The sequence below is a fragment of the Cheilinus undulatus genome, linkage group 9 (assembly GCF_018320785.1).
Source record: "Cheilinus undulatus linkage group 9, ASM1832078v1, whole genome shotgun sequence".
NCBI lineage: Eukaryota > Metazoa > Chordata > Actinopteri > Labriformes > Labridae > Cheilinus > Cheilinus undulatus.
In genome coordinates, this window is record NC_054873.1 from 37,016,825 (window position 1) to 37,040,885 (window position 24,061).

The 24,061-nt window shown below is 36.9% G+C and overlaps 1 protein-coding gene across 1 annotated transcript; it reads left to right on the forward strand.

Annotated features, from left to right (window-relative positions):
* Window positions 1-1,456: 1,456 nt before the first annotated feature.
* anpepb (alanyl (membrane) aminopeptidase b) lies at window positions 1,457-23,902 on the forward strand. Its single transcript, XM_041796320.1, has 21 exons — window positions 1,457-1,781; window positions 3,812-4,115; window positions 5,862-6,004; window positions 6,183-6,319; window positions 7,418-7,544; window positions 8,986-9,140; window positions 10,161-10,274; window positions 10,373-10,516; window positions 10,601-10,666; window positions 12,312-12,377; window positions 13,166-13,338; window positions 13,547-13,623; window positions 14,343-14,476; window positions 14,589-14,644; window positions 16,798-16,945; window positions 17,045-17,136; window positions 18,258-18,365; window positions 18,954-19,121; window positions 19,208-19,348; window positions 21,085-21,166; window positions 22,923-23,902. The coding sequence occupies exons 1-21, from the start codon at window positions 1,478-1,480 to the stop codon at window positions 23,076-23,078; spliced, it is 2,895 nt and encodes a 964-aa protein (XP_041652254.1). The 5' UTR covers window positions 1,457-1,477; the 3' UTR covers window positions 23,079-23,902.
* Window positions 23,903-24,061: the final 159 nt, after the last annotated feature.

The following is a 24,061-nucleotide window of genomic DNA, read 5'->3' on the forward strand; positions in this document are numbered from 1 at the left end:
AGCTCATCGTCTGGAGAGATGTCAGAATGATGGCCTTGCTGCTCTCACTGAAGCGCTGGCTTGAGCTGTTGGGGGTTCAGTACCTTGCTCAAGGGCACTTCAACAGTACTCAGGAAGTGACCTGGTACCTCTCCAGCTAGCAGGACAGTCCAGGTATGGTCTGACTGGGACTTGAACCGGCGACCCTCCGATTCCCAGCATAAGTCCTTACACACTACATGCGCCACTGCCTCCCCTTTCCATGTTAATCTGTCTGACAGGATGATCAGACATCGTTGACTTCTTTTGTGTTGAAAACATTTCAAATGCCAAAACACTTCAGTGTGTGTGGGTGTGTGCAACAATGGAGTTGTTTCTCACTGAAGAAAGTTAACAAGACAACTAGTGAGTGGGCAAATAATTACATCTCATCAATGAACTTCATCCATCTATCAGCCATAAGAATTCAGTTTGCTTGCTTCAGTTTATTTACAGACATGGGGTTGTCCTAGTTTTGTTAAATTCAGGAGTGAGCTTATGATTTTGTGAACACTGATAGGACATATCTTCATTAAACACTTGCTTATATGAATAACCTATGAAACTCTTTGACATCTGAGGTCATTAAACCAAACCCTAAAGGCTGTAAACAAAGATGATGCTGTAAACAAAGATGATGACTCAAGAAAATGAGTGCTGGTAAAATATTGATATGTAAAACTTTATCTATAAAGCAAACAGATTCTATTGCAGTTCAAATTGCTTTACAGTAGAGTACAAAAGTGACTGACTAAAAGGTAAAATGGTGAAAGGATTAGAGACTACTGCACACTAACATTAATTTAATAAAATAATTCAAAAGATGAATGATCGAAAAAGTGACAATTAAAATAAAAACAGAGATAAAGGACAAAGCAATAAACAAAATAATTATTAAAATAAGAAACATTAAAATGAAAAAAAAAAAACAATATAATAAAATTTAAATAAAAAAGGATAAAAGACTAAAAGAATCCTAAATAATTTAAAGCCTGTTAAATTGGAGATCAAAAGAGTGGATGACCATAACTAGTCAAAAACATAATCCAAAAAACTAAATTAAATTTAAAATTAAATTGCAAAAACAGCAAGAAATAGAATAGAAAATAACAATGACTGTGATATTACTAATACTCACATAAAAAAAAAAAATTCTAGCCTCCGTTTAAAAATCTTGAGAAAAAATAATCTAAAAAAGTACACTTCTGAGGAATTACAGAAAGGAAATTACTCAGATGACTATAATAATAATAAAAACCTAGGGTCTCATTCTGAAGAAGTTCCATTTCCCCATTTTAACAGATTCAGTTTTGTTTCCCCCAGGTGGACCACTGTTAACAATCTCACTGTTAATGTGTCACCTGCTCAGTAAGTGGGTGGAGAAGTGGCCACATATAGACAGTCACCTTCCACCCTCCTGCACTCTGTCTCAGTGTGGGTCTCTTACCAGGCAGACAACATGGGAAAAGGGGGGTTCTTTATCAGCAAAGCTACTGGGGTAGTTTGCATCATCCTGGGTATTGGGGCTGTGTCTACCATCATTGCTCTGGCTGTCGTTTACTCCCAGGAAAAAGCTAAAAATAATGAAGTCTCACCAACTAACGAAGGAACCACATCCAAGCCCCCTGTCACTACACCTACTCCGTCCAATGAGCCCTGGGACAAATATCGTCTACCCAAGAGCCTGGTGCCCGATCACTATAACCTCACCCTGTGGCCACGACTCACACCTGACAAGATATCTGGACTCTACATCTTTACTGGTAAGATCTCATATGTCATATACTCTAATATCTTCTTGTATGCATAGACCAGGTACTGGGTGCAAAATCCTGTCATTCTTGTTGAACATTAATTACAGGCAGCAGGACTTCAGAGGCACAGCACTGAGAGGGATGGAGATAGAGAGTGATATGGTTGATGAATAACGGCTTCAGCTGTAAATTATAAAACAATCTCTACAAACAAACAACAAAATGTGTGCAATGACTGAATATCTCACTCATCAAGGAGAAAGTGGACGAATCCCAGTCTGTCTACACTTGGACACATTTGAAGAGTTTAACATTTAATGGTCAAAGTATGCAGGAGCTTCAGATTTGTCTGTATACCCTCAAAATAAAAGAGAATTAGCTTAAGGGTGCTTCAAACCATCTTTATTCTTCAATGAAGGGGAAAGAATTCTGTTAATCTTAATATCTTATTTTGCATACAAGAGAGATTAAATCTTGAAAGTTTGAACCTTAGGTAATATGACGCAGATCCTGACTGTCCTTTTCTGAAATCACTTTGAGCTAACGTAGCACACTTGAAGGTTTTTTTTTTTTTTTTTTTTTTTTTTGGTAAATTTGGTTCACTTTAAAAAGGCTGCAATAAACAGTATGTGAAAAATGTCATTGTCAACAAACTTTGTAAAACACCTGTTTTCAAACAGTTGAAAGTTTTAAAAAATAATTGTACACAAATTATTTGAGAATGGAGTTAAGTTAACCCAACATAAATAATGGTAAAAAAAAAAAGTGTAAGTACCTTCAACTTAACAAGTACCTTTTTACAGTTGCATAAACTTTTGATGTAATCAGTTGCCTCTGATTGTTTTAGTTCTATCAACTCGTAGGGAATTACAGAGTCTCTTTAACATTTTAAGTCAAGTCTACTCCAAAAAACTGAGTTTTCCACCTTTCAAAAACTTTGATATAATCTTTTTAAACTAAGAAAATAGAGGATTTTCAATTTGTTTGTTTTTACAGTGGGTCTTGATATGTTTAATTCTGTTGTTTGTAAGGTTAAATAATCAAAATATCTTTTTCAGTGAATCAGAGTGTAAATATACTTTAGCTTACTGTCTTGTTGTGCTGTTGAACTCAGGTGACCTTGTTTGAATTTGAATAGCACCAGCCTCGCCTTGGGTGGGGTGATAGATGGTTCACACACATGTGCCCCGTGGTTGATTGTCCAGTAAAAACAGCTTTTTCATGATGTCCGAATAAACTTTTTCTTATGTTATATAACCTAGACTAGCTGGGAGATTTTATATGTTTTAGTTCAATCAAATACAAGTTAGCAGCAGAAGTTGTGTTGATTAGCGTGGTAGTTTAAACTTAAAAATGATGTTCTTTGCAAAAACAAGAGGTATTGGAGCAATGACACAACCAAAAGGAGACTTTTAAGTCATCTTTACCACAATTTAATCATGAATTATTGTCCAAAAGTTCTTAAAGTTCAAGTTTTTTGGCAAAATGTGTATCAGCTTTAATATGAAAGTTACACTCACTGTTGCAAACATTGAATCCTGCAGCCCTGCACATGCAAATAGAAATGATTCAATTGCAAATTTGAGGAGAAGGATTTCTGACCAAGCTCTTTAAATTTATGAGTTATCATTTCAAAAGATTAAATTTCCTCTTATTTTAATTTCATCATTTTGCTCTTGGCAAAATAATTTGAGTGTGTAAGTCTTAATTTTTATCACTCTGCGAGTCTTTGCAATGGAAATAGGAGGGCCTGTTTTTCCAGGATACTGTAAATCACCTCATATGACATCTACCTGCCATAGATATATAAACGCATGAAAAGAGAAACAGTAAATCTAGTCAATAATGGTTTTGTATTCTTTCAAAGGAAATAAAGAAGCATCAATAAAAAATTTCCCTCTGCTTCATGATTAATCGTGGAGTCTTACATGGACTTTAAATCTTGCTTTGTTTCACCTGGCCACAAGGCTCAATTTTTAGGAGCTTACATCTTTGTTTTTGTGATTGCTCTTAGAATGAGTTCTGTTCTGGTGTTTCAGGTGAATCAAGTGTGGAGTTCAGGTGCGTTGAGGACACTGACCTTATTCTCATCCACTCCAACAAGCTGAACTACACCGAACTCTCAAATGGCTTCTTCGCAACTCTCAAATCAGTCAGCGGAGGCCCAGCCCCCTCAATCAAGTCTACCTGGGTCAAGGCTGAGACACAGTACCTTGTCGTACAGCTGGATGGTAAACTGAAAAAGGACCACTCGTACCAACTCTACACTGAATTCACAGGAGAGCTGGCCGATGACCTGGGAGGTTTCTACAGGAGTGAATATTGGGAGAATGGAGTGAAAAAGTACGTATAAGAGTCACTTTGGAAAATGACTACACATTTCTATGGTGAAAAAAGTATGAGAAAGATGTGTCAGAACCTCTGAAACCCAATGCCAATAGAAGCTGAAGGTTGGAGAAGAAGAAAGCTCTGCCAAGTGTAGTTAATGAAATAATTATCCTTTGGTTAAAGCAACCAAAAACAAAAATCAGAAAAAGGACAAACACAGGTTCTTATATACATGAAATAATCATTTAATGCATTTCAAATGCAAACACACATGAGAACTTGTAAAAGTCAAACAATAAGGAAATCTTAATTGACTTGAAGTCTCACAAAGAACTTTTAACTTCATCTGCTGGCTTAAAGTTCTGCTATGTTTACATTTTTATGCCCAACACGTATGCACTAGGAAAACATTTGGTCTAGGCATAGAGTAGAAAATGGATACACACTGGCATTAAATTTAAAAAATATTGTGGTACTGTCATGTAATTCTAACACACCTCATATCCAATTGAATGGAGAATATGGTAACGGAAGACTGAGGTCTCATGCTGTTGAGTTAAACATTGGATCTTTTCTTTTATTGAGCTTTCTGACTTTTCTGGATGTGTAATATGTAAAAAAAAAAAAAAACTAGCAGGTCTGTCTCACCTTTGCACAAAGTTTTCCCTTTAGCAAAAATCTTTGCTCCATTATTTTGTCTTTAATAGAACCTCCTGAGACCTGAGCTTTTGTTTAGAATACAGTTGTAGTTTCGCTCTCTTGTTTAAGATAAAAACGACCTGATCAGTTTAAATCTTCAGTCTTGTCTTTAAACAGGAAGTAAGTCTTTTACCTTAAAGCCCACTCATCTCCTAAAGGCCCTGTTTCTGCAGAAAATACAACACAGCCACAAAAAGTGTCAGTCAGAAAAGAGAGGGACGATGGAGTTGTTTCTTTCTTGACATTTACCACTAGGACTTGTTAAGGCCAAACAAGAACAATATTTCCATTGAAAGTTCTGAATTTCTTTGGAATTTTCCTTTCCACAATCCACACAAGTTCTCCAAAATTAAAAAAAAACAATCACTAAATTTTTTGTGAAAGTTCTTTAATATTGTTTTAAAGCATTCCTTAGTACCATTTTATAAATATTCCAATAAGTTTCAGTGAAACTTTATAGTAAAAGCCTTGATATTCCAATAAGAATTTCCCTGACACATCAATATCAATTCCTGAAAAATTTTAAGCAAACTCTTCCATTTTTCCAAAGAAAATTCTCAATAGTTTACAAATACATTACCCAAAATTCCATAAAAATAGTGGGAAAATTCCTACAAACACTTTAAAGCAAGTTCCCCCTTAAACTTAAGTCAAATAAAAAACTCACATGCAAATGCCTGAAAAATTCCTAACAAATTCCCCCAGTATACCAAACAAATTTTCTGAATTGCCATTAAAATGCCAAAAAAAGAAAATTCCCCCCCTCAATTCCAATAAACCCCCCCCCCCAAAATATACAAACATATCCCCAAAATTTCCATGAAAATTCCTGAAAATTTCAAAGACATTCAGTAGACATTCTCACAATTATCTCAAAAATTCTAATAAGAAAAAGCATTGCTATGTTGTAGGAAAACCAAAATGTGATCGTATGTTCATGCAGGGTCCTAGGAGGTTTAACAACATAAAGTACTAACACTGAGAGAATCCAAGCATTTAAAACACATCGGTTAGAAATCTGCATACATTTACTAATGGAGCTACATATGGACATCCTTTCAGGGTTGTTGCTACGACTCAGATGCAGCCAACAGATGCCAGGAAAGCTTTCCCGTGCTTCGATGAGCCGGCTATGAAAGCTATTTTCCACATCACTCTGCGCCACGACCCGAGCACTGTAGCTCTGTCCAACGGGGAGGAAAAAGGTAAGAGTTATTAAATCAACCAGGCAGCTTCACTTTACTGAAGAATTTTAAATGGATTTTGAATGAGATTAAAGTGAACAGAGGGTGGGATAAAGTGACCAAAAATCACACTGGAATCTGGGATAAAACATTTTTTAAACTTGTTGAAAGGTACAGAGTTGCAAATCTTTTTCTACAGAATCAACCAGCGAGACCATCAATGATGTGGAAGTGAAGAAGACAGCCTTTGAGCCAACTGAGAAGATGTCCACCTACCTGTTAGCGTTCATCGTCAGTGACTTTGACTTCATTAATGAGACCATAGATGGAGTCTTGGTAAGTGGCTCCACCGCCATCTGCCTGAGCCATCAGGCTTTCTCAGATTTATTGCACTTTAAGTGAGAAGAGCTGAAGAACTGTGAGTTTATTGCAGTAGGGACATATTGACATTAACGTCAACAGGCTTATAGACTTCAGAGCCCAACAATTATTAACCACGTTGTTTCAGTTAAATGAGCAAGCTACACTTCCTAAACTGAATACTGCTCAATCTGTCACAATACAGCCTCTTTAGAAAACGTGTAAATAAGCACGTATTTTTTAACAACAAAGCTTTGCTGCATTGATTTGACTGATGACATAACCTGATATCAAAATGCCACATAGCGCTCATCTCTCACATTTGAAGGCTTTTTTCCTGCCCCAAAATTTTGTGCAGAATACACTCTGATCAGAGAGGGAATGGGACAGCAAGCTGGTTTAAGACACCTTGAAAATCCTATTTCAGAAGCTGCTGATCTTCTGGGATTTTCATGCACAACCATCTCTAGATTTTTCAGAGAATGGTCTGAAGGGAGAAAATATCAAGTTAGCATCAGTTAGAGATCAGAGGAGAATGACCAGATTGGTTCTAGCTGATGGAAAGTCTAAAAACCTGCAGAATGCAGAAGATCATATTTGATTATGAAACCTTGAAGCACATGGAGTCCTCTCCTGTAAGCTAAAACCAGGAAACTGAGGCTACAACTTACACAGACTCACCAAAATTGGACAATAAGATTGGAAAATATCACCTGGTCTGATAAGTCTTGATTTCTGCTGCGACATAAGATAGTAGGATCAGAATTTGGTAACAAAAATGCCATGAAAACCAACAACCAACAACAAATCACCAAAAACCCTGGCCTGTTCAAAGTCTATTTAAATCCCCTTTTTCTCCATTCTGAATATCAGTTTGAACTTCTTTACTGTGGTTAGAGGTCTAAATGCATTGGTGATCTGCTGATTCAATTTGTCGTTTAACAGGTGTACCCAATAAAGTGATCATTAAGTGTACAATGTCATACAAGTGATGCCATGAATTTATCGAGCGCTGTTTGGCAGGAGTGATGTACTGAAAGTATAACTAACATCATGTTTGTATTGCTTTTTTAGATCCGTATCTTTGCCCGCAAGCCTGCAATCGCCGCTGGTCAAGGACAGTACGCCCTCAACAAAACTGGACCCATCCTGAAGTTCTTTGAGAACTATTACAGCTCCAAATACCCTCTGCCAAAGTCTGGTAAGTCTACTTTACGATATGTAGTTTATGTAGTAAGTTTAAGTGCTTACCTCAACTTAAACTGATGTGAGGTTTTGTTCTCATTTGGCTATTTGACACTATAAGAGGCTGAAAAACCTTTAACCTGTCTGCGCAATAGACCCTTTAACACAATACAATGTTGTTTTGTCTCTGATGTAGTGCTTTATTTCCCCTTCCCTTTTCAGAACATCCTTTTTGAAACTAAAGTTCTGTTCTCAGTTTGAACTCAATGTGACAAAACTCATCTGATTTGACAGTCCCCATCCAGCTCTCATTGGCTGTGGCCTTTATTCGTGCTCTAAGATCAAACCCAGCCATAAAAAATTATGTAGACTTCAGTAAGACACTGACAGCCACTCCTATGGAAACATCCACCTCAGCCATTTTGAACGTTGTACAAATTGCTCACCCTTCCTCCTGTTTGATGGGTTTATAGATAGAAGGCTTATCTGAGAATCACATGAATGCTGTTTTATATTTTATCATGGCTTTTTGAGAACAGGATCTGAGAAGACCTACTGGACTAACAATAATTAACAAATACAACTTGATGACAGGACTGATATAAGACAAACAAGACAGGGAAATTTAACAACAGTGCCTTTAAAGATTCACATATTCCTAAACCAAATCTCCTGGACCACATGCTATAATACGATTGTAGAATTTGCGTTATGGATGGATTTTAATTTTAATTTTAAAGTCAAAGTTTGGATTTTTTTTGTACTCAATAAAATGAACAAATAAGTGAGATATTTATGATAATGATCTCCTAATAGCCTGACTGAAACATGAGGCTGACAAAGACGTCTGATATTTTTGATGGAGGTAAAAACATTTTTGAAAAAATTGAAGTCCAAGTTAATTTCACAGAGGTATCATTATCTCTATGAAGCAGCCTCAAAACACAGGAAAACAATAATTGTGGAGAAATAAAAGGAACACATTAGCATTGCATCAGTAATGTACAATCATGGAATTCTGCCAACAGAAAAGTATCAGGAAACTTTTGCAGCTAAAATGCTGGTTTTCTAAACAGACTATTAGAGAAACTTCAGCTGATTTGAGGAGTTAAAACAAAGATCCTTGCATGAACACATTATTAAAGACCGGTTCCGTCATCAATTATGGGAAAAAAAAATGCATGAAGCCACCCAGAATGGCAGCTGAGAGAACTATTTAGCATTTGACACCCCATACTCTTCTCGGTCTTCACCAACTGGTCCAAACAGTTTTGACTACAGAAGCCAAAATGGCAGCATAGTCAAGGCCTCAAAACACAAGTCCACAAAGTAATGGCTAATGTCATGGTGGCTACATTCTTTCCATATGTACAGCTTATGTTTGAAACTGGTGCAGAATTAGGACAGTAAATGTAAGTCAAGAGTTTTAAACTCAGATAATGTGTCTTCTTGTGCAGATCAGATTGCTCTACCTGATTTCAATGCCGGAGCCATGGAGAACTGGGGTCTGATCACATACAGGGAGACAGCGCTGCTCTATGATGAAGAGTTCTCATCTAACTCCAACAAGGAGAGGATCGCCACCATCATCGCTCATGAACTGGCTCACATGGTGAGGCTTTAGCAGTGCAAACCTAATCACATCACAATGTTGATTTTATTGTGTCAACTTTTTAAACTCCAGCTAGATCCTTTTTTGGTTTAAAACATGAAAAAAGACACTTGGAGATGATCCTGTATAACACTGAAGAAAAAGCATGTTAAGCTGTGTTTTATGGACCAAAAGATCATAAAGGTTTTAAGTATGTCTTTAAGACAAATCTTTAAAGGCAGGTCAGTGTCAGCGCTTGTAAAAGCAGAGCCTCATCAATAAACCAATCATATCCTGTTCATATAGAGTTCTAAGTTAAAGGTCAAGCCCTAAATAGAAAATTCCTGTCAGATCTCATTACATTTGGCATCAACTACAATCATAGAGTAGTCGAGTCACTTATCTCTCAAAACCAAATTTATGTCAGTTTGGACATTTTTAAGGTTCTGCTCCACTTGGCATTGGTTTAGCTGAATCAAAACATCTTTAAAATCTGTGACACGGATTCCTGTGAATGTCTAAGACAGAAAACTGCTGTAGTTCTTTTGAAATTGAGGGGAAAGTAACTGAACTCTCAGTACTTTCAGCTCAATGACATTTAAAGCTACAATATGTTACTTTTTTTTACTCAAATGTCTATGAAAAAGACTACTCCTATGTAATTTATATATTTTGAGTTCTTAATTTCTCTCATTTATAAGTAACTGTTTTCATAAACTGAGAAATTCATACTTTTATAACTATAAAGGGACATGTCTTTTTACAGAGGCTGCCACTGATTGTGAGTTCAGTAGCCAAAGCTCAGTGCCTTCTGTTTTGATTGAGAGCCCCCTGGTGGCAGAATTTTACATAATGAGCATTTAAAAAGAAGTCACTAATATAAAAGGTTTTTGAATATACCTTTACTGAATCTTGTTGCAGCGCACTCAAAGCATTGCCTTAATTGTGGTTTATGTTGTGATTCTGCAGGTTTTTAACCTAAAAAGTTATTTTATCTTCTAATACAATCAACATTCTTTTTCTCTGCACCATTCCTCCTAGTGGTTTGGTAACCTGGTGACCCTGAGGTGGTGGAACGACCTGTGGCTGAATGAAGGCTTTGCATCCTACGTCGAGTACCTTGGAGCAGATGAAGCTGAACCTGACTGGAACGTGGTAAGGCTTTCTCTCTCACCTTATGGCCTTGATAAGGAGTGATATAAAGGGTGATCATAGAAGGAAAGCTCTAATGTTGTTTTATTTGTATCTGACAGAAAGACCTCATCGTACTCAATGACGTCCACAGGGTGTTTGCCGTTGATGCCCTAGCGTCCTCCCACCCTCTGTCCTCAAAAGAAGAGGACATCCAGAAACCAGAACAGATCAGTGAGCTTTTCGATGCCATCTCATACAGCAAGGTAACCAAATCTTCTCTTGGCTTAAAAGCATTTGATCGCTTTCCCCAACTTGGATCCAAACATGAATCCTTCCCTCATTTACAGGGAGCGTCTGTCCTGAGGATGCTGTCTGATTTCCTGACAGAAGAAGTCTTCACAACGGGACTTAAGGTAGGACTGGCTGCATGAAATCATTAGATGTGAAATATCCCCTTTAACTGTTAAAAGCGCTGAACTTTGTCAGTCTCTTTGTCAGGTTTGAGTTATTATGTATTAACTAGCAGTCCAATCACTCCATTTCCAGGCTCAATTTTTCAAAAGTTTCCTCTGAATCAGCTATGCTCAATTTAGTCTACTCTTGACTCAGTTATTTTGTGCATATTGTTTTTTTTCTTTCATGAGTAGAACAAGAGAGCTAAGTTTGTCAGTTGCACCCATGAAAAATGTGCAGAACCTTCTCTGCCAATGCCAAACAGTGTATTCTGCCATTGGCTCTTGTCTTGAGCTCCTGCTACCCCTGGCTGCATGATTGTTATGTTCAGCCATGAGTCCATATTCTGCCTGTGGCAATTGGATTGTTGGGTCAAAGTGTGGAGAAGATGCAGAGGAAGCTATAGAGTGCTGCACTAATAGAGTAAGATCTTCTGGTGGAGACGGTGTGATGTGTGGGGCAGCATCTCCCTGATGGGAAAAATAAGGTTTCATCATTGGAGGCAATCTTAATGCAGAAAGATATCAAGAATAGATTTAGCAACCAGTAGCAATCCCATATCTCCACAGTCTGGGGCTGAACTCTATCCTCCAAGATGACAACGCTCACCCCCAGAGCGGTTTATCAGAGACTACCGCTACAATTTGGTAATTGAGAGGCAGGAATGGCCTGCCAGCAGTCCTGACCTCAACCCCACTGAACACTTGTGGGATCCGCTTGAGCATGCTGTTCGTGCCAGAGTGACCAACATAATCAAATTGGTCGACTTGTGACAAATGCTGGTTGAAAAATGGGATGCCATCCCACAGCAGTGTGTGACCAGGCTGGTGACCAGCATGAGTAGGAGGTGCCATGCTGTTGTGACTATGCATGGTTCTTCCACACGCTACTGAGGCTCCTATTTGTTAGATAGATACAGTCTTAGATTGCCAATATGTCTTGTTTCTTCAGACTTCAATCATCCAATCCACCAAACACCAAACAAGAGTCAATGGCAGAATAAGCTGTTCGGCATTGGCAGAGGAGATCTGGCAAATTTTTCATGGGTGCACCCCACTTTGTCAGCTTTGCTGCTCATCCCACAAATACATGACCCAACAAATGTGGCACCATTTAAAAGTGAAAGTAACAGGATTTCCAATGGAAGCATAGTTACAACAAAGAAATGATCTACCAAACACAAATTTTCTTACTTTTTGTGCTAAGTTTATATAACTATAGCTCACTACCTTGCAACCTCTCATCTTGATAATTCGGCTTTGGTTGCAGTTTGAAGTACGTCTAGCTAAATATTGTACTACTAGAAGTCTGTATTCACAATAATTTTAAGAAAAACATCATGAGCTGTTTAGTCCTAAACCATATGAAGGTACACATGATGGGTGGCTGCAACAGTTTGCAGCTCTGTATTGTGAGCTGTAGAGTCCTTTGTCTGGCTGGGGCTTGGATAAATCCTTAAAAACCCAGTCATTGTGTTTAACAGGCTAGTGGGAGCTGTTGTTTTCTTTTATATAAAAAACTTGGAAAAAAATCACAGAGGTCAACAATTTTATTACAAACAGTTGACCTCAAACTGATATCTTTTGTTTGTTTGTCTACCTGTAGAGCTACCTGGCTGAGTTTCAGTTTGGGAATGCAGTCTACACAGATCTTTGGGACCATCTGCAAAAGGTATGGCTCTCTCTTGACATCCATCAGATGTGCACCGATGTTTTTCTCTAAAATAGTGCCTCAAGAGCCTCAACCATCTTCTTAATGAAATATCCTTTCCCAAATTTCAGACATTTTTCAGCCCCTCAAATTCTGAAATAATGTTGTAGTTTGAAGATTAGATGGAACAAAGTTTGAACAACAAAGAGAGAGGAATGTTTAAAAAAACCCTCATCATTACAGAAGATCTATGAGGACATGCATGCATTCATGTTAAAAGAGTGGTTGTTTACTAGAAATCTTAAAAATCTATATATTGTCATGGGAAAGTCAGCGCTGTTACAGTATACCAGAAAAACAAGATAAAGATGTTGAGATTTTGGGAAAACAAAATTTTCTCATTATTCTGACTTAATGGAATACATCAAATGTACACCTATGCCCCCTTAGCACTTACATCTTACACTTTTTGCCAAAAATTCGTTACCCCATTACAGTGTGGAAATTTTATAGCTTTTAAAATGGATTTAGATTGTTATGGGACAAGCAACTTTGTTATCCTGAGAGAATGAGAATATTGAGTCAAAATTTTGGAAAAACTCCTAAATTTACTTGTTATCATGAGAAAATTGACAACACATAAAATGTGTAGATGAACTTAGGGCTTCTGGCACAGTTATGACCCAGTGAAAACAGCTCCATGACTCACTCATGGGTCTCGCCTCACCACTTGAGAACCACTGATCGAAAGGATTTTCCGTATTTTCCAGCCAATTGTGACTGTTTTTACTTTTTCTCTGCACCCATAGGCTGTAGTTGCCAGCAGTGTTTCACTTCCTAGCACCGTCCATGAAATCATGAACACCTGGGTGCTGCAGATGGGCTTCCCTGTGGTTACCATAAATACCACCACTGGATCTGTAACCCAGAAGCACTTCCTCTTGGATCCAGACTCCACGGTCACCACTCCATCTATCTACAAGTATGCACTATTCTCTAGAAAAACCTCTAATCATGATTATTTCTCTCTTTTTTTAAGCTGGTCTCTAGTTTTACAGCTTCTGTTTATTATTCTAAAAAGCCTCTTCTTTTACTAAAATGATGCATTTGAAAGTCTATGACTGATACACACAAAAAATACAAAGACTAAACTTAATATAGATTTAAGAATGAATTCATTTATCCCACAGCTATGAATGGATTGTTCCAATCAAGTGGATGAAGACTGGAGCTCACCAGGAACCCATATGGCTCGAAGAGAAAACACGTAAGATAAACAAAAAATATGGGAACTTTTTTAAATTATGAATGCAATCTATTGATACAGTGTCATTGATTGGTACTTTGGGGGGCAACACAAAGTTGTTTATGACCAAACATGATGATCAGGACAAGACAAATTATTTTACTTTAAGAACGTTCTTTGTTTACATTTTCTATAAATCATTCTTGTCTTAAGTTAAGGTGACACTATGTAACTTTATCACCTTAAAACAGCCCTTTGAAAGTCAATCTAATGGTACAAGAACAGAACACACCTGCATACAGCTCCGTTGGCCTGTTATAGAGACAATGATATCAAGATCTTTGAGATGAACACATTATACTCATAGATCTTCAATACAAGTCATGCAAACAAAATGAATGCAAACCAGCTGCTCAGCACTTGGAGTCTAAGACAAACTTCCCTAAGCCATATAGTGTGTTATATCTTGTTGTGTCTTTTGTTTTCAGCTTGTATAGACTTCAATCTTAACACATCTTAAAAGGTTTTGAACTGGAAAAACCACTTTGACTCTAAAATACAATTCTTGTTTGCACTGAGAGGTCTCGTCAAAAAAAAAAAAAAAAGCAAAAACTGAGTTAATTTTATAAATCTAAAACTTAACTAAGAAAAATAATAAAGTTTAAATAGCTTAAATCATACATCTTAATAACTTTTAACCTTTTTACTATGTGTTTTAATGAATAACTTTTCTTCTGTAGAGACATTTGAAGATATGAAAGTGACAGAATCAGACTGGGTGCTTGCAAACCACAACGTGTCTGGTTACTACAGAGTCAACTATGATGAAGACAACTGGGAAAGGCTCCTCGCAAGTCTGAGCAACGGCCATGAGGTGAGGCACAGCTGTCCGATTCTTGCATAGACCTTGATGATCTCTGCTTTCCTATGAAAAAAAGTCATACTTGTTTAAGTCATGGTAACAGTGATGTTTTTGTTTATTTTAGATTTTTCCAGTGATCAACAGAGCTCAGTTGATTGATGATGCTTTTAACTTGGCCAGGTGAGCTTCACAGTACAGTGCATATAAAATCTACAGAAATCACCTTTAAATTCTTTTCGTACATTAAAACCTATTAGATTTCCTTTGACCAACAAACATAGCAGTTGTTTTTATTCTTAATGACAGCTACTCAACATGTTTGGACAACATATGCTAAAAGTGTTATTCAGAACATACTAAAATTAGAGATTTGATCCAATCTATGAGTGAAATATTAGCAGTTTACTTAAACTATTTGGCCTTGAGTTTCCTGATGTGTAGAAAAAAATACGGGTGCACTTACACTTGGTAATCTGTTCTGTGCTTGAGCCCCAAGGCCAGTTAGCTTTACCAGTGTGAGTGCTCCCTACAGTGCTCAGGCACGGTACATGTCCCTGGCCCCAGCATGGACAGAGGTAGTGGTCTTTGGCATGGTACCATTGACATGTTATTGATATGAATGTCAGAGTAGCCCATTATAGAGAGCCAGGAGTCTGTACATGACCAAAATGACTGAAAATGAGTCGCAGAGTGATTAAGCTGCTCTCATGATGTCTGTGTGTTTCTCCATTGTGCTAACTTCAACTTACCTGGGCCAAGAGTGAGTGAGCCCTGTGCCAACTAGAATTTAAGCTTCAGTCAAACTTAATTTAAGTTGTTGTAGGCAGCTATGGTATATCTTTTACATTGAAAAACAGGTTTAAAATTAAACAGGATTATAAAATCATTGTTATCATATGGTGCTTGTAGCATTATGTAGATGCTGTCTAGTCATTTAACCTCTAACTTTCAGAAATTCAAGAACTGTTTTTTCCCCTTGTTAATTTATCAGTGATGATGTTTGTGTAAAACAGTATTAATTTTGGCAGGTGTTTTATCTTCAATCTTAGTCTAAACCTTTAAAGCTTTATTTAAGTGTAGTCACATTTTAGTTGTGTTTAACATTTATAACTAAAACATAGTTTTAGTCAAGTCAAATTCAAAACTCTTTGTCCAGTCTAAGCCAATAAAAGTCCTCTTATTTCAAGAGAGTCTGCCTGCAGACCACAGATCTTAGACACCCCCTCTTGCAGACCAATAATGTGAGACTCTGCTTCTGTCAGAATGAAAAAATGCTAAAACTTTCAAAATAAAATCAGATTAAACTTCCTGTTTGGGTTGATTTAAGGATTAAGGTAAGGGTTGAGATACCAAAAGTTAAAAACCTTACCTGCACTTTAACGCAGGTAATGTCATGAAGCTAATGAAGCTATGTTAGCTATGTAAGCTAAGTAAGGTACGAAAGTAATGTAGCAAAGTAGCTACCATAGCTAAAGGTAAAGCTAACAAAGCTATGCTAGCTTATTCTACATTTGCTAAAGCCAGACCCGTTTTAGCAGAAGTAATGCAAACAGTGGCTGGTTTTAGCTTAGTTAGCTCTAGCTAAAGCTAATATAGCTACATTGACTTATGTAGTAGTGTTAACTACATAGCTAGTGTAGCTACATAAACCTTAGCTTAAGCTAGAGAAGCTAAAGCAAGCCACCATTTGTATACCTAAAATTTACACAAGTCGATACATAATTTAATGTTGCAGTAGATGTCTAAACTTTTTTTTCTGTTTTCTGTTATAAATTGTGCCTAGTCTGTAATGTTTTCAATGTTTTTATTTCATGATTGTAACTGCCAGTCTTTGTTTATGAAGAAAGATGAGTTAAAAAGAAAATTCTAAAATGTTGTACCAGCAAATTACATCACCTCTGTTCTGACATCTAACAGTGGTCTGCAAAAGTCTGAGATTCACAGCCAGACTCTTCTGTTACATTTTAGTCTTTACTTTTATTTCCTTTTAACTAATCAAATGATCTTAATGATAAAATGTGTAAAAAATAAAATAGGGGCTCATATTCATGCACTATCAGTACTTGAAGTGACCTATACGCTGATGAAAATACTGTCATACTTTACGGGCACAGCGGAGAAATATCTTGAATTTTGAAAGTCCAGCATTCCAGCAGTAACATGTTAGTCTTGTTTTAGTCCAATTGATGAAAATTAAACTACGTTTTGTCAGAGTTTTAAATAATCAAATATCAATTTTAAACAATTTTAGTCATAGTTTTAATGGACAAAATCAACACTGGTGTAAAACATTTAGAATACACCTTAATTCTCCTATTTTTTTAATTCCAAAGGGCAAAGATCATTCCTACAGTGCTGGCCCTCAGAACCACAAAGTACCTGATCTATGAGAGGGAATACATGCCATGGGACTCTGCTCTGGACAACCTGGACTTCTTCTACCTCATGTTTGACCGCAGTGAGGTTTATGGTGTCATGCAGGTGTGTAATCATCAAAAGAGCCAAAACATACATAGTTTCATTATTTTAGTCTCCTTGGGATTTTTACATTTCCTCATCTCTGTCGTTGTTATTTTTCAGGAATATCTGAAGAAACAGGTCGCTCCTCTGTTTAACTACTATAAGATCCAGACTGAGAACTGGAAAGAAGTCCCTGAGGGACACATGGACCAGTGAGTAGACCTGACTTCTCATATTCTCAAACTTTTAGTGTCAGTGCAGCCAGATTTCATCAATTTTGTAGCCCTATTAGGATTTTTAAGTCAATGCTCATGGTTGATACATGTTGAGTCTTTGTAAATATGATGAAGAGTCTGGTCTAAACCTGCTCTATTTGTAAAGTGTCTCATGATGACATTGATTATGAATTGGCGCTCACCAAGGGAAAATGGTTGACTGACTGAGAGTAACACTATATTATTGTTAGAGCACTGATCTGGTAAAAATCAATGCCTAGTTTAAAATATTTTTATGCTTAGCATAGCTAGACATAGCTGCTTTGTGAGCTAAACTTTAGCTCCATTAACTATTGCAAGTTAGCTTTAGCATTGTGGGCTTTAGCAAACATAGCTAACTACGCTGCTAGTCACGCAGATAATGAAGACATGTAGCTTATGTAGCTGCTTAGTGAGCTTATCTTTAGCTCTGTACGCTATGTATCTTTGTTATCTACGTAGCTTATGCAGCTGACGGAGCTACATAAGCAGTGCTGGCTGCATTAGAATGTTTTTATTGGGGACAAGCTCTTTCCTGTAAGCAGACTGTTTGATTGGCTCTTAAAGTTTTATAGTTAGGTTTACCCTTACCTTTAGCCTTAGTTTAGCACATATTTCTGTGCTGGGATATACAGCGTCTCACATTTATACGGTCTGTGTGAGCAGCCATCAGAAATGAACAGTCTGCAGCCAGACAGTCTGCAAAATGTTCTGCAAATCATAAATTTCAACCCTTTTGGAAGTGACAGAAGTCACATTTGCCTTCACGACATAATGTAGCCTAATACAAAGCAAATCCCATGAAAACATCAAACCATTTTTTAACATGACTTAAGAATGTGTGCAAGATTTACTCTGTAATAAATAAATAGAACTGCTGATGAACTATTTTTGTCAATAGGGTGGAGAAGAAAGCAGATCTGAATCACATTCATTGTTAAAGATCCAACAGAAATGTCTCAAAGATCTATCAGTAGATCATGATCTACAGAACCTCTGCTGTACAACAAAAGCACTGTTCGAACAGCCCTTCATTGGCCCTCTTTTAACACTCATTTGTCCTGTTTCCCTTTGTCAAGGTATAACGAGGTGAATGCTATCAGCCTGGCTTGCAGGTCAGGTCTCGGGGAATGCCAGACTCTTACCAAGACATGGTTCAAGCAATGGATGGACACAGGGATCAACCCGTGAGTGTATACAGCAGTCCAACTAAATGTATTCACATGGTGGCAGATAGTCTGTGATGAAGTGCTTAGGATAGGAAGTTTCACTGCTCTTTCAAAGTCCTATTGTGTTTGAATGTTATCTAAAGGTTAGGGATCTGATAAAACACAAGGACACCGCTTGATTTATGGTATGGATTATGGATGAGTATCTCAAGCTGCTTAGTTTTAGCAGAAATCAGCTGATAATTCATGTTAATAACACATATTAAGTTTCCCAATTACTGGCCGTCACAAGCATTATAACAGCGAGGCTTTTTATTGGTAAAATCATTACTAGCTGGAGTTTCGCCAAGGTTTAATTCCAAGCTAGAAGTTATTTCAAGAAGTGAGTGGTTTAATGCCGAGTGTCTCTTTTTACATAAAATTGCATTTGCAAGTGCTGATCAGTCAGGAGGCAGAGAAATTACTTAGCATAAGCTTAGCATTACTTTACATTAGAAGAAAGGAAAATGACCACCATGTAAATAATGTCAGTGTTTACTTTTCCACTATTTTGATTATTTTTCTTTTCCATCATGATTTTGTTGACTATATGTTGTTGTTCTTCAGGATCCACCCCAACCTGCGTTCCACTGTGTACTGTAATGCCATTGCAGCAGGTGGTGCTGCAGAGTGGGAGTTTGCTTGGAAACAGTTTAAGGACGTTAGTATTGCTATTGAAGCTGACAAACTCCGCTATGCCCTGTCGTGCACAAAGCAGCCCTGGCTTCTTACTAGGTCTGTTGATACCACAGTGTAGTACAAAAATGACTGATAACTACTCACCAGTAAATGCTCACATACTACTTCTGATGTTCTTTCAGGTATCTGGAGTACACTCTGGATCCCAACAAGATCCGAAAGCAGGATGCCACTTCCACAATTGTCTACATTGCTGGTAATGTGATTGGCCAGCCTCTGGCGTGGGACTTTGTCAGGGCTCACTGGACATATATTTTCACACAGTGAGTATGATCTGAAGCATTAACTACTGCTAATTCCCCATTACATGTAAGGAGAGGCATGAGAAAAATCGTTATTCAGGCTTTTTAAAGTGAACAAAGTCTACTTTGCATCATGATTTAATGACCACATTACGAGAGTTCATGAGGATATTAAACTTTTGTGATCAAAAGTTACATGCTGTTTTACGTAACATCTCTCTTAGACCTTTGATTTTCACATGATGAGAAGTTACGTAAGAATGCCATAAAATCCCATAATGGCAGGCAGTTTTACAGTCAAGCCTTTTATCAGTGACAGCTTTTATTGACATAGCACTCCAGACCCTTGGCCTTACACTGATAAACTCTGACAGACAGATCATGACATGAGGTCATGGGTATAAATACAGCTGAATATAGCTGTAAAATCAGGTAAAAGTAACAAGTGGATGGATGGGTGGATTAAAGGATGGATGCAGGCCCGCTCCGCAGAGAGACTCATCTCCTGGGGAAGGCGTAATTGTAACAAAGAATTGCTTCTTTTATATGCAACTATCTTGGGCTAAATTACAGATACAGATATATTGTATTTATTTAGGAAACAGGAAATAATGTGAGAGATGAGGTACTGAATAGTAAAAACATTGGCCAAACTACCAAGGTCCAGAGTAGTTTTCATGAGAGATCCCCAGATTAAACTCAATCTTTTATAAAGGCTAACAATCCATTGAAACAAAAGGTGTTCTGCCTTAAGGCTCATTTATGTTTGATCTAATAAATATGGAGCCAGTCTGTACTATGTGTTCACTTCCCCATTATTTTGCAGGCTTTCTCAAAGCTTAAAGATATGAATAAAACATTGCAACACCACTGGCAATCATGGGGGCAGTGTTAAGTCGTGTAACTAACGTCAAATCACAGCAGCAAACACAACACAGAAGAATACTTTGTCTAAACTTTATGTGGAAACATATTAATGCTTTCAATATTTACAACCAAAAATCCTGTTTTGTGTGTGAGCACTGAGGACAGCCGAGCAGACACGAGCAAACTTGTGACACAATATGGAGAAATAGCTAATCAAAGGAGGAAGTAATAAAACAACACAGACATGGCAACAAAAGGAAACGGCAGCGCTGGCAAACCATGTAAACTGAGTGTTTAACAACATGCACTGTAAAACAGACCACAGATAAATGGACCGAAATGGCAACTGTACTTAGCATGTAGCTAACGGCTAACTGCAGTGACTTCTACAATCTAAAGTCACATTTGACATTTGACATTTGACAGATTTGACATTTTGAGTGAGGAGACTAGGCCGAGATTCTGATAGTTGATGAACAGAATCTGTTAGTGTGGGGTGTGCTGAGTTGATCCTCTGGGTCTACACCATACACTGTACAAAGAAAAGGGGAAAATCAGTCATTGTTTGTAACCATGTATGGGGTCTCACCTTGAAAAAATCAGTTAAGATTTTAGAAATCTTTATGTGTGTAGCAGGCGTTAGAACAGCTGGGCAGAGTTCAGGTGAAGCAGCAGACAAGGAGAGATGGAGGTTATTTTGAGAGCCCCATCCGTGCACATATGCATGTCAATATCCACACCGACGTAACTAATGCGATGTATTAATAGTGACTGTTGTATTGTTTAAAAGATGCAGATCTGTATTTTTATGTAAAGGGAGCATTATTGAACCTTCAGCTGATCTATTTATCATGAAAATTGTCCTAATGTGTGCTATCCTTTACTTACAGATACGGTGGTGGATCATTCTCTTTCTCCAACCTCATTAACGGAGTCACAGAGCGCTTTTCAACTGAGTTTGAACTTCAACAGGTATGAGTTTTTTCCAGAATTTATTTTAGAATTCTTTATGTGTATCAAGTTTTACCCCCCGAGGATGTCATACATTTACTTAAGCTGGCATTTATTTGTATTTTAGGACAGTCTGTCAAGATTTGGTTAATTTTCTTATGCTACACACAAGGATGTCACAAGGATTTCTGGGCCCCATGAAAATATATAACTCTACTGCACTTTAAATGTAACAAAAACAAAATATGTTAAACTTTGTGAAGTGGTGCCTGCAGAAGTGCATATACTCAGCTGATTTAATGTCCTTCTGCAACCTCCATTTGCATTGCTAGATATCCCATAGAACCACAGAATGTGACCCACACTATTCTACATCTGATTGGCTTATCCTTATATTCTTACCAAACCAGTTAGCAACAGACAGAGGAAGGTGGGCCATGCCTTTTCCATCCTGTGCCAAAAAATCTACGTCTGAATGATGTCATCAGCAGATCATTACCATTGACTACCTGTAAAAAAACCACAGGTTTCCCATAAACATTTCTTTATGGAACCTTTGGCAATAAATCCTCCTATAAATGTTTGCAGGATAACTCAAGCAATTCTCAAGATGTTTTTAACCGATTGCTTTAATACAGCTTCACATAAATTTGACTTAAAGAATCCACTTATTTGTCTTGAGTACATTTACAACATGGGTTCATCTGAAACACTTTCCTAGTCTTTGTTCACTGGATAGCCTGGGCATTTAGCCATTTTTAAACACAGCATTTTTTACAGAAAGTAATAAGGATGAGTTTTTTACTGTCCATGTATATCAGGGGTGTCAAACTCATGGCCCAAGGGCCAAATCCAGCCCATGGTACAGTTAAACATGGCTCGCACAATCATATCATGTTTTTAATTTAACTGGCCTTATCATGAGGTCTGCAGATTTCCTGTATATAAAAATGTAAACTTAACCTTGATGATTAAAATATCCTTGTCAAGTCATACAAAGTTGAAAAAGCGAAGTTAAAATTAAAAAGATTAGAGTCAAGAATTTGGGAAAATATGTTAATTTCAGTTCATAATTTCAATTTTACATCTCACAGTTATGATCTAAACTTGTTATTTGGGCATTTTTTCATATTTTTGACCTTTGAAATGAACAGTTTTGACTTTTTTCCCATATTTTGACCCTTTAGATTCACAATTTTACATTTGAAGTCTGGTTTTGACATTTAAAAATCATGATATTATTATTACATCTCACATTTTTACCTTTTCAACCACTAACTTTGAATTTGTTCCCATATTATGACTTTTTAAATTTAAAATTTGAACTGATGATTTTGACCTTTATCTATTTATAAAATATACTTTTTATTTCGTATTTGCCTTTTAAAAAGATTATTTTGACTTTTAATTTTGTGTTTTGACCTTATGAACGAACAAGTTGGACTTCTTACCTCAGATTTTAAGCCTTTTATCTTTTTATTTTTAGTTCTTTTTAATCTCAACCATTTCTCATTGGTGATAAATAGTTTTTTATTTAAATAATGCATTAATGGTGAAAAAGAGGTTGACAGTTAATGGTTAAATGTTGACCCCATTAGGATCTCAGGTTAGACCTAGATTCAGAATCTGGCCCCCTTGAGTTTGACACCCCTGCTGTATATAAAGCAGTCTCAGGTGTTTTATATTCCTAAAGTTAATATACTCTACTCCTAGGTAATGTAAAATTTAAAATCTTCTTGGGCCATCCTGTGACCACTGCCTTTTTTTGTTCTGACAGCTTCAGCAGTTCAAAGAGGATCATGCAGAAACTGGTTTCGGCTCAGGGACCCTGGCAGTGGACCAGTCCATCGAGAGAACCACTGCCAACATAAAATGGATCAAAGAGAACAAAGACAGCGTAATGAAGTGGTTCGAGGATGAAGTTAAACCCTGATGATGCCATACATGACTGCAGCTCTGTAATTTCTTGTATGTAACATAATTTCAGATAATTGTTTTTTTTTAACACAAAAAGTGTGTTTTTTTTAGGGGGAAATGGAAAATTGCACTGAGTAAAAGTTTCTTACATAATTTCATTAACAGTGGCCCAAAATGGTAATCTTAACACTAATACCTATAAAGATGCATCTAAGCTTCTTACATAGAAAATGTTGATATTTAAGATTAAATGGCCATAGAGAACAGATGAAGCTTGTTTATTTTTGTTTATCCCAGTTTATGTACAAACTTTCTCCTCTGTAATCATCAACTATATTTGTCCTGTTTATGAAAAAAATTCAATCCAAATGACCTTGTTATTAAGTTGTCAAACCACGATCATAATCACTCTGGGTAGACAATAACACTCATGCCCTTTTGCCTTTCATATAAATAAGAAAACATTCCAATCCACATCATTTATCTACCTTACTTTATATGCTCACCCAGTGGTAATTTGTGTTTAAAACCAAAAAAATTCATGGTTTATCTATATTGTTAATAAATGTATATTTTATTTATTGCTCAGATTCACCAAAAAGTTATATTTGTCATGTTATGAATTCTGCCTATTATGGGCGTGCCAATTCTGTCAGGATCCTCCAGGTAAATTAATCTTTGGCCTTATCTTCTGAAGTATTGATTTGTAGTTTATATATATGTGCAATGTTCAACATTTCTTCAACTATGTCAACAGGACATTTAGCCCATTTGAAAATACAGCTTTAAGTCATTATACTCTATTCTGTGAACAAAATAAACATACCGGTTAAAAATGTTGTCTAAAGGTTTGTCTGAATTTATGTTATCTTTTCTGCAGGATGGAGGTTAACATCACACCGTCTGAACACAGTCCCAGATTTTAAATATTATTCCTGCACCAAATGACTTTTCAGTAGATCTTAGAAATGTTGAAGTCCCTATAAAGTGCTAAAAAAA